At 37.8% G+C, this 15,368-nt stretch overlaps 1 protein-coding gene across 2 annotated transcripts in view; it reads left to right on the top strand.

Annotated features, from left to right (window-relative positions):
- Nucleotides 1-248: 248 nt before the first annotated feature.
- IFNAR1 (interferon alpha and beta receptor subunit 1) overlaps nt 249-15,368 on the top strand; it is a 57,862-nt gene continuing 42,742 nt past the window's right edge. For both annotated transcript variants that reach the window (XM_043997702.1, XM_043997703.1), the window contains exon 1: nt 249-737. In XM_043997702.1, the coding sequence (XP_043853637.1) occupies nt 659-737 (79 nt within the window). In that variant the 5' untranslated portion in view covers nt 249-658. The remainder of the gene's footprint in view (nt 738-15,368) is intronic.

Genomic DNA, 15,368 nt, shown 5'->3' with positions numbered 1-15,368 from the left:
CTACATAACCACAAAAGTCTTCGGATTCTTTCTCCCCTTCCTTACAGAGATAAAATTACCACTATTATTTCGAAATAATATTCTCCACAACTACTGCCCCATTAGCTCCCTAAAACCCGCAACCTTTCTTCCCCCCCAAAAAAAGACAATTCAGCTTTCGAACCACAAGTAACGTTAGGGGAGCATGCGCACTCCGAGAAATGGGGGAGGGGGGACGGAAAAGGGCAGAGACTGAAAGACAGAAACCAAGTGAGAGGGAGAGAGGTATAGAGACAGAGATAGAATGGGAGGCGGGGGGGAATGAGATAGTGAAGAGTTTGTTCTGGCACAGAGATTACAGTCGGGTTCATGCACCCAGGTTTCCAGGAAAGCGTGGGTGGAGGGAGAGCAATCACGTGGCAGAAAGAGGAAGCCCTCGGGCGGGAGGGGGGGAAGGGAAGGAGGGAAGGGGGATTTTTGCCCCCCCCTTCTCTTTCAGCCTCTTCGGCTGTTCTCCCGGGCTTGGGGGTTACTAGTTTGGCGCAAGCGCAAAAGAGAACTGAGCCGGCCAAGTTCTGCCTCCATCTACCCACCCCAGGGTTCCTCACTCCTCCAGAGGATCCTCACTTTGGAGGATGTAACCCCGAGAGCGGTGGCGACTTTGCCTCCGGCCAGGACGATGCTCTCCTGCACCCCGGCTGCCGTCCTGGTGCTGATGGTCGCCTCCAGGGACTGGTCGCTCTTCCCCATTGCAGCCGGTGAGCCTCCCGGAGGGGAGGGCGTCCCAAGGCGAAAGGGTGTGGCCGAGGGCTACGGTGTATGGGGGAGGGGAGGGAGAGGGGACCTCGCGTGGGGAGCGGAGAGTTGGGCGGTTCTGCGACGACTAGCACCACTTCGCACCACTTCTCCCTCTCCCGGGCTGGATCTTGTCTCCCCCTTCCCTCCCCCAATCTTTTGAGCTGTGAATGAGTCTTCTTTCCAAGTGAAAGATGCGTTGGAAGGAAGAATTAGCTAACTTTCCGTGGTAGTCTTCTCGTTTTCCATGAGGTGGCTGAGGAACAGAGAGGTTGAGCGACTTGCCTAGGCTCACACTGCTACTAACTGTTAGCAGCCAGCCAGACATTTATGGAGCGTCCGCCGTGTGCCACTATCCCAAGCTCTGGGGGTGTAAAAAGAGGCAAAGGATGAGACTCTGCCCTAAAGGAGCTTAAGATTCTCGTGGGATGAGATGGGGAGACAACATGCAGACAGCCACGTACCAACACAACATATGCAGGATAAATCGGAGATTTGTCAGCAGAAGGAATGCACTAGGATTAAGGGGAAGTGGGAAAGGAAGGCTTCCTGTAGAAGGTGGCAGGCATTTCTGGAGGAGGCAGATGAGGAAAGCATTCCTTGCATGAGGAATGGCTAGTGAAAATGCCGGGAGATGGAATGCCTTTGGGCCGGGTTAGGAAGCTTTCACTGAGGTTCATTTGTTTGTGGGGGTTAGGAGTGGTGTTTTCTCGGGAGTTTTGGGAGGTCTGTATGACAGTCTCCCTCTCCTTAAATACAGGACCTTCAACAACCTGGTCCTGGGTAATGGTAATAATATCTCACATTTGTAACGGGTGTTTTTGTTTTTGAGCTGACAAATACATTTTGACAACGTAAAAGTCTAAGGTACTTACAAAGTATCTTTGTGACAGTCAACTGCAATTTAACCAAAATTAATTCCTTCATTATCCTAAAAAGGGGCAGGATGAATCATACCTAAAAAGAAATTCAGTATCGATGTTTGAATGTTGTTGTAGTGCCAAGTATTACAGAAAATTAATAACATAGGGTTAGATACAGTACTGGTTTGCAGACGTTTTTACATATTTTAAAGATCATGTGTCCGAGTATCTTGCAAAAATACTCTTTTCTACACCTTTAACTTGTTTTTCATCTTTTACTTTTTTTCTGGATTCTATTAATATAAATGAAATCTACTTTGGCACAGTTGAGAAACTTGATGACTAAGAATTGTTTTATGAGCATATCCTTTGAACACTACACATGAATGTGTATTTTTTTTTGTATCAATAAGTGCTGTACCAGTGCTTGCTGGAAGCATTCAATTGGAATTTATTAAGTAGATATTTATTTAGTATTCAAAGAAATTTGTGAATTTGGTTTTTGTACCTATAAAAGTTGTACCTGGAAAAAGTTCCTTAAATTTTTTTTTATTTACTATGATTTTGTTTATTCTCTCTAACTTTTCCTAATGATCAATCACGAAAAAAGTTAACACCCTCCCTTTCCCCTTGCCCCTTCTTCCAACGATAAATAGCTTTTATAGAACTGTGTAAGTTTCAATATACAACTTTTTAATATACAAATAAAAGGATACATTTTCACAATTAAAAAAGAATAGCATAGGGTTAGTGTCATACCAGTAAATTAGGTGTACTAGGACTGGCTAGCAAGGACAAAGCCTAAGAAGTAGGTATTTCAGATACTTTATCTGTTGCACAGCTTGGAATGAGTGGCAGGAACAAGGTAAAGAGAGAGACAATGTGAAGGGAATTTGGGTCCCAATACACGTCAGATGGCATGTGTGCATTGTGGAAGGAGTATTAATGAGGATTTAGGCTGGACTAGTAATGGTATATTAAATAGATGGAATAGAGTCTTATACAGAGTTCAAAAACAGAAATAGGAGAGATGGAAACCAAAGTGGAAGAAAGAAGTCAAGGAAACTGCAGCAGCACTAGTAAGTCAACAAGCATTTATCAAGGGCTTAGTCTAAAGCTAGAATAGTAATCTGTCCTGGGGTGTCAGAGGCAAGATGTGAATGGTGCCCAGATAGGCATGTTTCAACAAAGGTGTACTGTCTATGCTGTCCTTCAAAATCCTGTTGGCCATAGCTCCACCCTGAAAAATCACCCCATCGATGTTCTGCTATTTTGATGTGTAGAAGTGGAGGATGGGAAAAGGACACCTTGTCGGTTTCCTGTAAGTATCCTTCTGATTGATAAGGAGGGAACCACTGAGGCCCTCAATCACAGGGAGCAGGTTCAGGAGAATTTTCTACTCTGAAACTGTGGAAGTACATTGTAAGGGACTTAAATGTATAGATAATTGAAATTAAGTAACACATGAATCTTAGCTAAAGTTTACTTGGCCTCTACATTTAAAAGCTGTAGTTGATGAAATAGGTTATATGAAAATAATAGCATACACTATAAGGTTTCAGAAGGTACTAACATTTAAAAATATACAACAAGACGGAATTTAGTTTTTTCTCATAAAACTTTCTTCACACATCCACTCCAACATTGACTGTTTCCACCATTTTCTCATTTTTTGCTAATTTGCAGGGTGAGATGAAATCTCAGAGGGTTTTGGTTTGCATTTCTTTGGTTGATGGGTGATTTACTCACAATTTTTCATATGGTTGTTAATAGTTTCACAATTTTTTCACATCTTTTTTTTTTGGTGAGGTGATTGGGGTTAAGTGACTTGCCCAGGGTCACACAGCTAGTAAGTGTCAAGGGTTGAAGCTGATTTGAAACCCAGGTCTTCCTGAATCCAGGGCAGGTGCTCTATCTACTGTGCCACCTAGCTGCCCCTACAATTTTTTGTTAAAAAAAGAATTATCATTTGACCACTATTGGAGAATGGCTTTTGGTCTTATACGGTGTCAGAGAAAGTTTTAATACAGTTTTAAGTTTTAATAATGTCAGAAGTTAAAAGCTACAAACTGTGCAAAGAAATTTTTAAAGATTAATTTTTTTAAATCAATGTTTTCTTATTAACATCCAACATAACTACTGTATTATAATACCAAAGCTTCTTAAACTGTGGATTCAAACCCCATATGGGGGTCATGTAACTAAATATGGGGGTTGTGAAAAATTTGTCAACAGTAAAAGGTTATGTATACCATATTTATATACTTATATATCCCAGGGTCACGTAAAAATTTCTCATGCAAAAAGGGGTCACCAGTGGAAAAAGTTTTAAGAAGCCCTGTTATATACCACTCTAGTCCACTTTCAAACTTTGTAAAAACTTGTATTCGTAGCTGCTCAGTGACTGAAAGATTACAGTTGTAATCCTAGCCTTAAGAATTTCAAAAGAACCAAGTTTTGATGCATACAGGACAGTTTTGACATGACCTCACAAGACAGAATTCTAATGGAGATAGTTCAAGGTGACCAAGGTAGCTGTGGCAAGAAGAACTTCTCTAGAGATATGCTTGTATGAGAACTTTCCCTCCTGCAGCTGTCGCATATCAATGCATAACAACCTGGGTGTTCCATCTTGTTAAAATTTAAAACTTACGTTAAAAATTAAGAAAACTGAATAGGTAGAAATGAAATTTAAATAATGAAACTTTCTAATGATGTTTTTTGTGTGTAGAAATTTGTACTTTGAAAGATATTAAAAACTTAAAAACCACACTAAGACTTTCTATATATCTTGGATACCAAACTCTTATGTGAGAAATTGATATAAAGACCTTTTTCCCATTTGACCACTTTCCTTCTTATATTAGATCCTTTAATTTAGTTTGTGCAGAAGCTTTTCAGTTTCATTTAATCACAGCTATCCATTTATCTTTTGTAATTGCTTTTATCCATTGTTTGTTTAGGAATACATCTACCCATTATTGTGAAAGAAATAAAACCTGTTTTTTCTTCTAATTTTTTATGGTGTGTGATCTTTAATATTAAGGTAATATATCCACTTAGAATGGATTATGAAATATAGTGTGTTGAACTAAGTCTATTTCTGCCAGATGGTCTTCCAGTTTTCACAACAGTTTTTTTTTTTTTTTAAATCAAATAGGGACTTCTTTGCTAAGTAATTTATGCCTTGGGGTTTATAGGAATGTGAGGTATTGAGTTTCTGTTGTTTCTGATTCTCCCTTGTCTAGTCGATACCATTGATTCCCCCCCCCTCACTTTTGTTGACCAAGACCAGATAGTTTTGATAACTGCTTCTTTATATATAGTTTGAGGTATAGAAGTGCTATTCTCCCTTCATGCCTACCTCTTTTTCATTCTTTCCCTTTATTTTCTGAATCTTTTATTTCCAAATGAATTTTGTTATTATTTTATCAATGTATCTCTTTGATATTTTGATTGGTACAGCATTCAAACTTTAACTTTGGTAGTAAAGGTTATTTTTATTCAATTGGAACAGGACAGCCATGAGCACTAAATAATATTCCGTCAGCTATTTTAAGTAGCTCTTTATTTCTTTAAGGAGCACTTTGCAGTTGATTCTATAAAAGTATTTTGTGTGCTTTTAGAGATGGGTCCTCAGATATTATACATTTTATAGTTATTTGGAATGAGATTCCCTTTTGATTGACTGCCACTTGGATTTTGTTTTTATCATATAGAAATGCAGTTAATTTTGAAGCTATAGTTTGTAACTTTCAGTTAGGCTGAAGCTCTCTTCTCATAGTCTCTGCTGAATCCCTAGAATTTTCTAAGTAAATTATCTTGTCATCAGCAAACTGGGGGAGTTTTATCTCATCTTTCCCTCTACGTCAAATAATTGTGGGAAGAGTGGGTGTCCCTGCTTTACCTCCTGTGGTGGTTTTTTTAGAAAGCCTGTAGTGTGTCCCTTTTACATATGATGTTTCCTTTTGGTTTTAGAGAGATTCTTTTTATGATCCATCTATGCCTATACTTTGTAGGGTTTTTTAAAAACATAAAGGTATTTGTCAAAAGTGGGGCTTTTGCTTTATTAAGATAACCATTGATATAGGATGGAATTGGGGTGAAATTGATAGTGAGTCATCCCAAAAGAATTACAAGACTCAGTGACTCAGTTTCCCAAGTTTTATTGCAATACTGTGAGTGTTCACAGGGAGAGAACCAGAATATTGGAAAGGTATCTCTTGAATAGTGAAAGGAAAGACAGTTATATTTATAGTATGGATAAATTGATTATCAGTTTCATTATAATAATCTCCACCTTGGGGGGGGGTACAGGAGAGGAACTGTCCTAATTTAGAGTTCCTGGGGTCCTAAGCCAACCCTGAGGTGGGTACCTTTTTCAGTGGAGGTGTGTTTTGGGGGTTTACATGTCATAAGGTGAATCTGGGGACAAATTTGACCTTTTCTACACGTGTCTCTTTCTGATTCCCATAGCTAGTTTCAAAATGTAATCATTTGGGGGGCGACTAGGTGGCACAGTGGATAAAGCACTGGCCCTGGATTCAGGAGTACCTGAGTTCAAATCCTGCTTCAGACACTTGACACTTACCAGCTGTGTGACCCTGGGCAAGTCACTTAACCCCCATTGCCCTGCAAAAAAAAATTTACATATATATAATTTATTATTTATATTTATTTATATATTATATATATTAAAATAATCATTTTTCTTTGGAATTTCTGTAGCCTTGTCTTTTCCTTTATTGTTATTTTGACCTTACCTGTTTTGGTCCATTATGGATGCTGATCACAGTGGGTATGAGAACCTAGCATTTTGACTTGTAAGTTATCCATTAACTGGGGTCTCACTCCCTTTTGGAGCTAATATCTGGATTAAAGCTTGGATCTTAGGTTTTTCTATTAACCCTTTTTTGCCTCCTACATCACCATCAGGTGGTATAGTGGATAGAGCACTTCAGACATTTATTAGCTGTGTGACCCTGGGCAAGTCACTTAACTCCAATTGCCTTGATCATCTGGGACCACTGGGACCATCTCCAGTTGCCCTGATTTTATATATATTTGTATTTGGGGGGGCAGGGCAATGAGGGTTAAGTGACTTGCCCAAGGTCACACAGCTAGTAAGTGTCTGAGGCCGGATTTTTACTTGGGTCCTCCTGAATCCAGAGCTGATATTTTAAACACTGTGCTACCTAGCTGCCCCTGATATATATAGATATATCTTGCCACTGCACCCATGTGGCTCCAGAGGAGAGAGTGAGGTTGGTGACCTTGCACAGCCCTCCCTCACTTAAATCCAATTCAGTGCAAGTCATGATGTCACCTCCCAGTGTCATGGTCCTCTTCCAGAATGAAGGATAAACAAGATAAATATATGGTTTTAGAGGTTTTTCTTTTTAATATGATTAACCAATTTGTTGTTTTCCTAATATTGAACCATTCTTGTATCTCTGGCATAAATCCAGCTGAATATGATGAATGGTTTCTTATATAAATCACTGTAGTCTGTTTGGCAGTGTTTTATTTTAAATTTTTGAATCAATATTCATTAATGATATTGGTCTATAATTTTCCTATGCTTTATCCTTCCCTGGTTTAGGTATTAGCACTATATTTGTCTCATAAAAGAAATCTCTAAGGAAAATTTCTTTCTCAGTTTTTGAGAATAATTTGTGTAGTATTGGTGGTAATTGTTCTTTAAAAGTTTAATAGGGGCAGCTAGGTGGCGAAGTGGATAGAGCACCGGCCCTGGATTCAGGAGTACCTGAGTTCAAATCTGGCCTCAGACATTTGACACTTACTAGCTGTGTGACCCTGGGCAAGTCACTTAACCCCTATTGCCCTGCAAAAAAAAAAAAAAATAGGCACCAAAAAAAAAGTTTAATAGAATTATCCTGTGAATCTATCAGGAACAATAGTATTTTTCCTTTGGTAGTTCCTTTAAAGCTAGTTCTATTTCTTTTTCAGAGATTGAACTATTTAGAATTTGTATTTGGTCTTCTGTTAATTTGAGTATTTTTATTTTTTAAGATATTCTATTTCTTTTGTTTTAAGTTTTGTTAGCTTATAATTGTATATGGTCTGATAATTCTTTTTATTTCTTCTAGTTGTCTTGTGATTTCACCTTGTTCATTTTCTAGTTTGTTGATTTACTTTTGTTCTCTTTTAATCAGGTCAGCTAGAGGATTATTGATTTGTTAGTATTTTCAGAGAACCAGCTTTTAAGTTAATTGATCATTTCTAAGGCGTTTTTGGTTTCTAGTTTTTCCTCCTTTCATTTGGGCGGGGGGGGGGGGGGGGGGGGGGGGGGGGATGAGAGTTAAGTGACTTGCCGGGGGTCACACAGCTAGTTAAGTGTCAAGTGTCTGAGGGCGGATTTGAACTCAGGAGCTCCTGAATCCAGGGCCAGTGCTTTATCCACTGCGCCACCTAGCTGTCCCTTCCTTTCATTTTTAATATCTCCTCTTTTGAGCTTATTTTAGGTTTATTTGTTGTCTTTCTAATTTTTAACACATTCATTTAATTAATCATCTCTTCTATTTTGTTTTGTTTTGTTTTTGCAGGACAGTGAGGGTTAAGTGACTTGCACAGGGTCACACAGCTAGTGTCAAGTGTCTGAGGCCACATTTGAACTCAGGCCCTCCTGAATCCAGGGCAGGTGCTTTATCCACTGATCCACCTAGCTGCCCCCCTATTTTGTTAATGTAGTTAATAGAGGTATCTTTCTCCCCCCCTCCACCCAGGAATATTTTAGCTACATCCCAGAAGTTTTCTGTTTCATAATTCATGTTGTTTCAATATTTCACAGTTATTGTTTATATGATATTTTTCTTTTATTCACTCAATATTTAGTATTTCACTAAGTCTCCATTTGTGCCTGTCTTTCTTTTGTGCTCCCTAAACTATTACTTATTGTTTTATGATCTAGAGAGTGTTTACTATTTCTGCCTTTTTTTGTTTGCAATATCTCTGACCTAATATAACATCAGTTTTTGTAAGTTTCATGTGACTCTGAAAAATATGTATATTCTTTTTCAGACATTTAGAATATATTCTAAGTCTTTTAGCTCTAGTTTCTCCAGCAATTTTTTTCAATTCTATTATTTTCTCTTTTGCTAACCTTTTTGTCAGATTTGTCAAAAATTGAGAGCAGAATTTGTCTATTACCATTATTGTATTATTGCATATGTCTTGTGATTTAGTTAATTTTTCCTTTATTCACTTACATGGTAATGCATTTGGAGTACATAAGTTTAATATTGATGTTGGTTTACTGTCTGGTTCCTTACAGCATAATGTAAGTTTGTTGTTTATCCTTTTTTAATGTCGTGAATATTTGCTTTTGCTTTGTCTCATAGCATGATTGCGCTCTTGCTTTTTTTAGATTCATCTGGTGCAGAGTAAAATTTGTTCCAATTAATAATTTTTACTTTTTTATCTTGTTTTTTAGGTATGTTTCTTGTGAGCTACAGATTGTGGGGTTTCATTTTCTTATCCAGTCTGTCACTTTTGTTTTGTTGGATTGTTTAATCCATTCACATTTAAAATTATGAGTGTTAGGTTCATATTTTCTTCCATTTGTTTCTAATTGTTTCCCCTGAAATATGTTTTGCCCTCTTCTAACTTTAAATACAGTACTTTGTCTCTTTGATTATTTTAGGTCATTCAACTTGAAAGCAATCCTAATTCTCACCAGATTTCTTACCCTTACCCTTAAGATATCTCCTTCTATTTGTTACCCCTTAGAATTTTCCTTAATTTGTTAGTTCCTTTTTCCCTTTTATCTAGTTTTCTAAATCTTCCACATTTTTTTCCTTTTACTCTTCAATTTCTTTGTTAGATTTCAAATTTCATTTTCTGTACCTTTTTCAGAAAAGATTTATTTCTCTAGTTCTCTTCATTATTTTTCTTCTCTTTCTATTATAGTTTTAGTCTTTGATTCATAGCACTTATACTTATTTAGTCCTTCTTTAGTCTATTCCTCATGAAATTAATGTTTTATGGTATCTGTTTTGTGTTCCCTTTGAGTGGGATGGGAAGTACACCCACTGACCCCTGTAATAGAGACTCGAGGAGAAAGGAGGCCAAAGCATTGATTTTATTTCTTTCAAAAGAAAGGTGCACCACACTCACTGGGACAACCAGGAGGTGTGACACACCGGGATTAGGAAACCAAGCAGTTTTATACTCTTTACAGACATCTAATTTGAGCAAAATGCGGTAATTGGGTTCAGCAATAAATCATTCTCCTGGAATGTTCAGTGATAAGTTTCTCTCCTGGGTTGTTAGATTATTTTGTAAAATTTTCTGTTTCTGCAACAATGTATCATGTCTACATAATGTCTCGGCTCAGACTCTATGAAGCAATTTTTTATGTTGATATGCCTATATTTAGAAAGGGGGATAGTAGCTTACCATTATTGCCTCTCTCTAGAGAAAAAAACAGAGAGAGAGAAATAGGGGACTCTAAGGGGCTTTAAGACTTTGAGATCAGATCACTAGGCCAAAGGGGGGGGGCACTTTCCATCTCAGTGGAGGATCATATGTCCCTCTCACCTTTTATAAATAGTTTCTGTGTTATTGTTGTATAGATCTTGCCCTCTGGACCCTTTTTGCCTTTGTCTCCTCTTAGAAATACCAATTCCAGCACATGATAAAGAAGATATTTCTACTTTGTGTGGTTTGTTACTAGCCTTTGCCCTCCCTGTGATAATTTTTCCCCATTTGCCATGAAATCTCCCCTTAGGTCCATGCTATCTTACTCTTCTGGGTATCAGTTGCCCAAAGGATCTCCAATTCCCCTTCTCATGGAGCAGGATGAGTGGTTTCTCTAAGCACCAAATTCCTCAAGTTTTACATGTTGTAAAGGCCCTGCATTCATTTATAAAATATCTCTCTTCCCCCTGGGAGCATTCTTTAGTGAGATCCCCTCCCCACCCCTGAAGCAGGAGTTCCATTGTTCAGTACCTCTTTCCTTCCTCACCTATTCTCCCTCTTCTTCCTGAGAGACTACTCAAGTGATTTTCTCCTCATTATTATCCTTTGACTTGATTAGACTACATTACATATTCCCCTCTATCTTCTCCTGCTCCTTTTAAACAAGCCTCTTCTGCTACTTAGTCCCACAAAAAAAAACAAACACTGCATGGCTTATAGGCGAGGTGTAACAAGGTTTAGTTCATGGTGTTTTAGACCTGTTTTTCCACTATCACTTCTTGTACTTACTTGATTTCCATTTTCATTCTTGTGTGCTTTTAAAAAGAAATTTCTTGATGGTCTCTTGGATGTTATTTAGTGGTATTGTTGTTTTAAACCCCTTAGGGTGTCCTCTTTTTAGTTTTATTGTTTTTCCTGAAATAATTCGTTTTGTTACCTTTGCTTCCTTTGGTTGCTGTATTTATTTACCTTGTTTGTATTTCTGTTCCATAAGATGTTTGTAAAGCAAATAATTTATTTAGGTCTGATTTTTTTTTTATAGGAATGCTTCAATAGTCCCAACTATTGGGGGGAGGGGAATTGAAGGATTCTTACCAAATTCCTTTTATGAAATAAATATGATCTTGATACTTAAACCCTGGAGAGCCAAAATAGAGAATGGAAAATTATAGACCAATTTTGCTAATGAATTTTGATGGAGAAATGTTAAATAAAATACTAGCAAGGGTTAACAAAAATATATTACAAAGATTATAAGTATGACCAGGCTAGATGTATACCAAGAATGTTGACCTGGTTCAATATTAGGAAAACTATAAGAATAATTGACCATATCAGGAACAAAAGCAATAAAAACTTATATGATTGTTTCATTAGATACAGAAAAAAGCTTTTGACAAAATATAACACCCACTCCTTAAAAAGAAATACTAGAGGGGCAGCTAGGTGGCGCAGTGGATAAAGCACCGGCCTTAGATTCAAGAGTACCTGAGTTCAAATCCGGCCTCAGACACTTGACACTTACTAGCTATGTGACCCTGGGCAAGTCACTTAACCCCCATTGCCCCGCAAAAAAAAAAAGAAAAGAAAAAAAGAAATACTAGAAAGCAGAGGAATAAATAGAATTAATAGATTAATAATATCTATCTAAAACCAAGAGTAAGCATTATCCATAATGTAGATAAGCTTAGAAGCCTTTCCAGTAAGATTAGAGGTGAAACAAGGATATCCATTATCCACATTATTATGCAGTATTATACTAAGAGTGCTAGCTATAGTAATAAAAGAAGAAAAGAAAATCAAAGGAATAAGCATAGGCACTAAAGAACAAAAATATAACTTTTTGGTCAGGTGATGTGTGGTTTTACTTCAAGAACTCTAGTTAATCAACTAAAAAAACACATCAAAACAATACCTTCAGCAAAGCTACAATATATAAAATAAACCCACACAAATCATCTGCTTGTTTAATATTACCAATAAAACCCAGCAGGAAGAAATAGAAAGAGAAATTCAATTAAAATAACAATACAAAATACTTGGGAATCTACTTGTTGAGACACACGGAGGAACCATGTGAACACAATTACAAAACAGTCCACACAAATAAAGACAGGTCCAAATACCTGGAGAAATATTCATTGCTCACAGGTAGGCCAAGCCTTTGTAATAAAAATTACAATAATACCTAAATTAATTTACATAATCAGTACCATACTAATCACACTATCAAAAGATTACTCTATAGGGTTAGAAAAAATAATAACAAAATTAATCTGGAGGATCAGAAGGTCCAAATATCAAGGGAATCAATTTGGGGGCGGGAGGAAATGGAAGGAAAGGGACCTACCAGTACCAGATTTTAAACTATACTATAAAACTTTAATCATCAAAACAATATGATACTAGATGAGAAATAGAGTGGTTGATCAATGAAACAGATTAGGTACACAATCTACAGAAGCAAAAGAGCTCAGTACCATTATATTTAGTAAACTCAAAGATCCTAGCTATTGGGGCAAAGACTCACTATTTGATTTACAAAACCTATTGGAGGGCAGCTAGGTGCGCAGTGGATAGAGCACTGGCACTGGAGTCAGGAGTTACCTGAATTCAAATCTGGCCGCAGACACTTAACACTTACTAGCTGTGTGACCCTGGGCAAGTCACTAACCCCAATTGCCCCACTTAAAAAAAAAAAAACCTATTGGAAAAAGAAGAAAGTAGACTGGCAGAAAATGGGCACAGACCAACATCTCACACTGTATATACCAAGATAAACTCAAAATAGAAACATAATTTAGATATAAAGGATGATAATATTATTAGAAAATTAGTAGAGGAGGGGAGAAATTATCTGGCAAGTCTATGGATAGGGAAAGAGTTCATGACCAAACAAGAGATAGAGAGGTTCAAGGGAGATACAATGAATAATTTTGATTACATAAAACTAAAAAGTCTTGCACAAACAAAACCAATGCAGCAAAAATTAGAAGAGAAGCAGGAAACTGGAGGAGAATCCTCTGCAGCAAGTTCTCTGATAAAGGTCTCATTCTAAATTATTTAGGGAACTGAGTCAAATCTATAAGAATAAGAGCTATTCCTCAATTGATAAACAGTCAAAGGATATGAACAGGCAGTTTTCAAAAGTAGAAATTCAAGCTATCAATAGTTGTATGGGGGAAATTCTAAAAATTACTAATAATTAGGGAAATGCCCATTAAAACAATTCTGGGTACCACCTCACACCCATCAGATTGGCTAAGATTACAGAAAAGAAAAATGATAGATTCTGGAGGTGTTGGGGCCAAATTTAATATAGGGAGAGTTAATTGAGTGGCTCACCATAATATTGGGGTCCCGGAAATAATGAGGGAGCCTAACAGCCTCTTTTCCACAAACAAATCAGGTTTTATTAATGGGAATAAAATAAACAACAAAGGTGAAATTAATAAAATCAAAGACAAGGGAATAGGGAAAAAGAAATACGGATAATCCCCCCTAACTCTAACCTAAGTCTATACAATCCCCAAACTTGCTTCCAGTTCAGCTAATTCAAAAGAGCAGGGCTCATATGTTAACTCACCACCTGGGGTCCGTAGCTTCAATGGGAAACAGCCAGGGCCTGCAAGACAAAACTGCTAAGAAAGAACTTCTTTCTCATCTGCTCCTGCAGCTTGCCCCACTAGAAATAAAGTGAGCCCATATTGCAAAAATATTTATAGCAGCTCTTTTTTTGTGATAGCAAAGAAATAAGAAAGTCCCCATCAATTGGGAAATGGGTGAACAAGTCATAGTATATGAATATGATGGAATACTATTGTGCTGTAAGAAATGATGAAAGGAATGGTTTCAGAAAAACCTGGGGAGACTTATATAAACTGATGCTAAGTGAAGTGAACAGAACCAGGTGAACAGTGTATACAGTAACAGCATTTATACAGTATTTACACTATAACAATTTACACAGTAAAGATAATCAAATGTGAAAGATTTAATAACTGAGCAATACAATAACCCACCACAATTTCATAGATGAAAAATTTCACAATTTCATGTTGAAAATACTATCTTTCTCCAGGAAAACTGATGGACTCAGAGGACAGATTGAAGCATATTTTTTTTTTATCTTTCTTTTTCTTGCTTTAAAAAAAATGTAGTTAATGCAGAAGTTTCTTTTGCTTGATTTCATATGTGTAATGGGTTGGTTGGTTTTTTTGGGGGGTTGCCTTCTCAATAAGTAGGGGAGAGGCTGTGACTCCCACAAGCTCCAGATTGTAACGACTGGAATGACGCCACCTGCTGAAGACTTACTGTAGAAAAGCTCTGCCATGAAGTGAAGGTCTCTGAGGGCAAGACCATGAGTCTTTTCTTTGGCGTCAGGAAGTGACATTTGCTTGTGGGAGGAAGAAGGGGGAGGCTGGCACTCTGACTGGCTCTTTTCGTGTGGACTCTGGGCGGAGAGCGGAGCTAGAAATGGGCTCTCCCTTTAATAGATAGATGAATGTAGGCCTTTCTCTCTCTCTTTACCAAATTCTTATTCTCTTTAATAAATGCTTAAAAGCCTAACTCTTGCGGAAGCTTATAATTTATTGGTGACCACTCATTAGATATTTTAGACAGTTTAGCTAGAATTTTAGCCTTTAACAAGATAAACCTATCCACTCATGCCCAAATAATGTGGTAAAAAAAACCCAAAACCCAGAACAGCCTAATGCACATAAGAACAGAGTGAGACTATTTCTCCGCAAAAGAGGGCAATTCCAATCACCTACTGATCAGGCTGAACAGCTCAGCACTTAGTCCGGACCCAGCCAGGGACAGTGCTTCCTGCGCCAGTCAGAGTCTTTAGCACCAGCAGCTTCTGAAGCTCCGATCATGGACTGGTGAGGGGGTTCGGCGGTAGACCAGGATGAAGTGGAGGCAGTATCTACTGGAGTTGGGGCAAAGCGCCCTGGATCTAAACTAGTGGGCTGAATTGAGTAGTGGTGTCCCAGTGGGGGAGGGGCAAAAGCACACCAAGCTTCTGACCATAGAGAATTAGAGTTCAATCAGATTTCTGTTTCTGGGTCAAAGAGAAAGTGGCTGTGATTACTCACAAGCCAGGCAGGCTGAGAAGAAGCCCAATCACCCCCTGGGCCACACTGTAGCATGAACAGTGTGTCCTGGAAGCAGTGCTACACTTTAAGAAGGAGTAAAAAGCCAAGAAATAGTAAGCCAGGATGAGTAGACAGAGAAAGCAGAAGACCATCGAAAACTTCTTTGGGGGAAAGGTAAACTACAATACAACCT

The sequence above is a fragment of the Dromiciops gliroides genome, chromosome 3 (genome assembly GCF_019393635.1).
Source record: "Dromiciops gliroides isolate mDroGli1 chromosome 3, mDroGli1.pri, whole genome shotgun sequence".
Lineage (NCBI taxonomy): Eukaryota > Metazoa > Chordata > Mammalia > Microbiotheria > Microbiotheriidae > Dromiciops > Dromiciops gliroides.
Note: the sequence above shows the minus strand (reverse complement) of the source record. Positions and strands in the feature narration are given on the sequence as shown.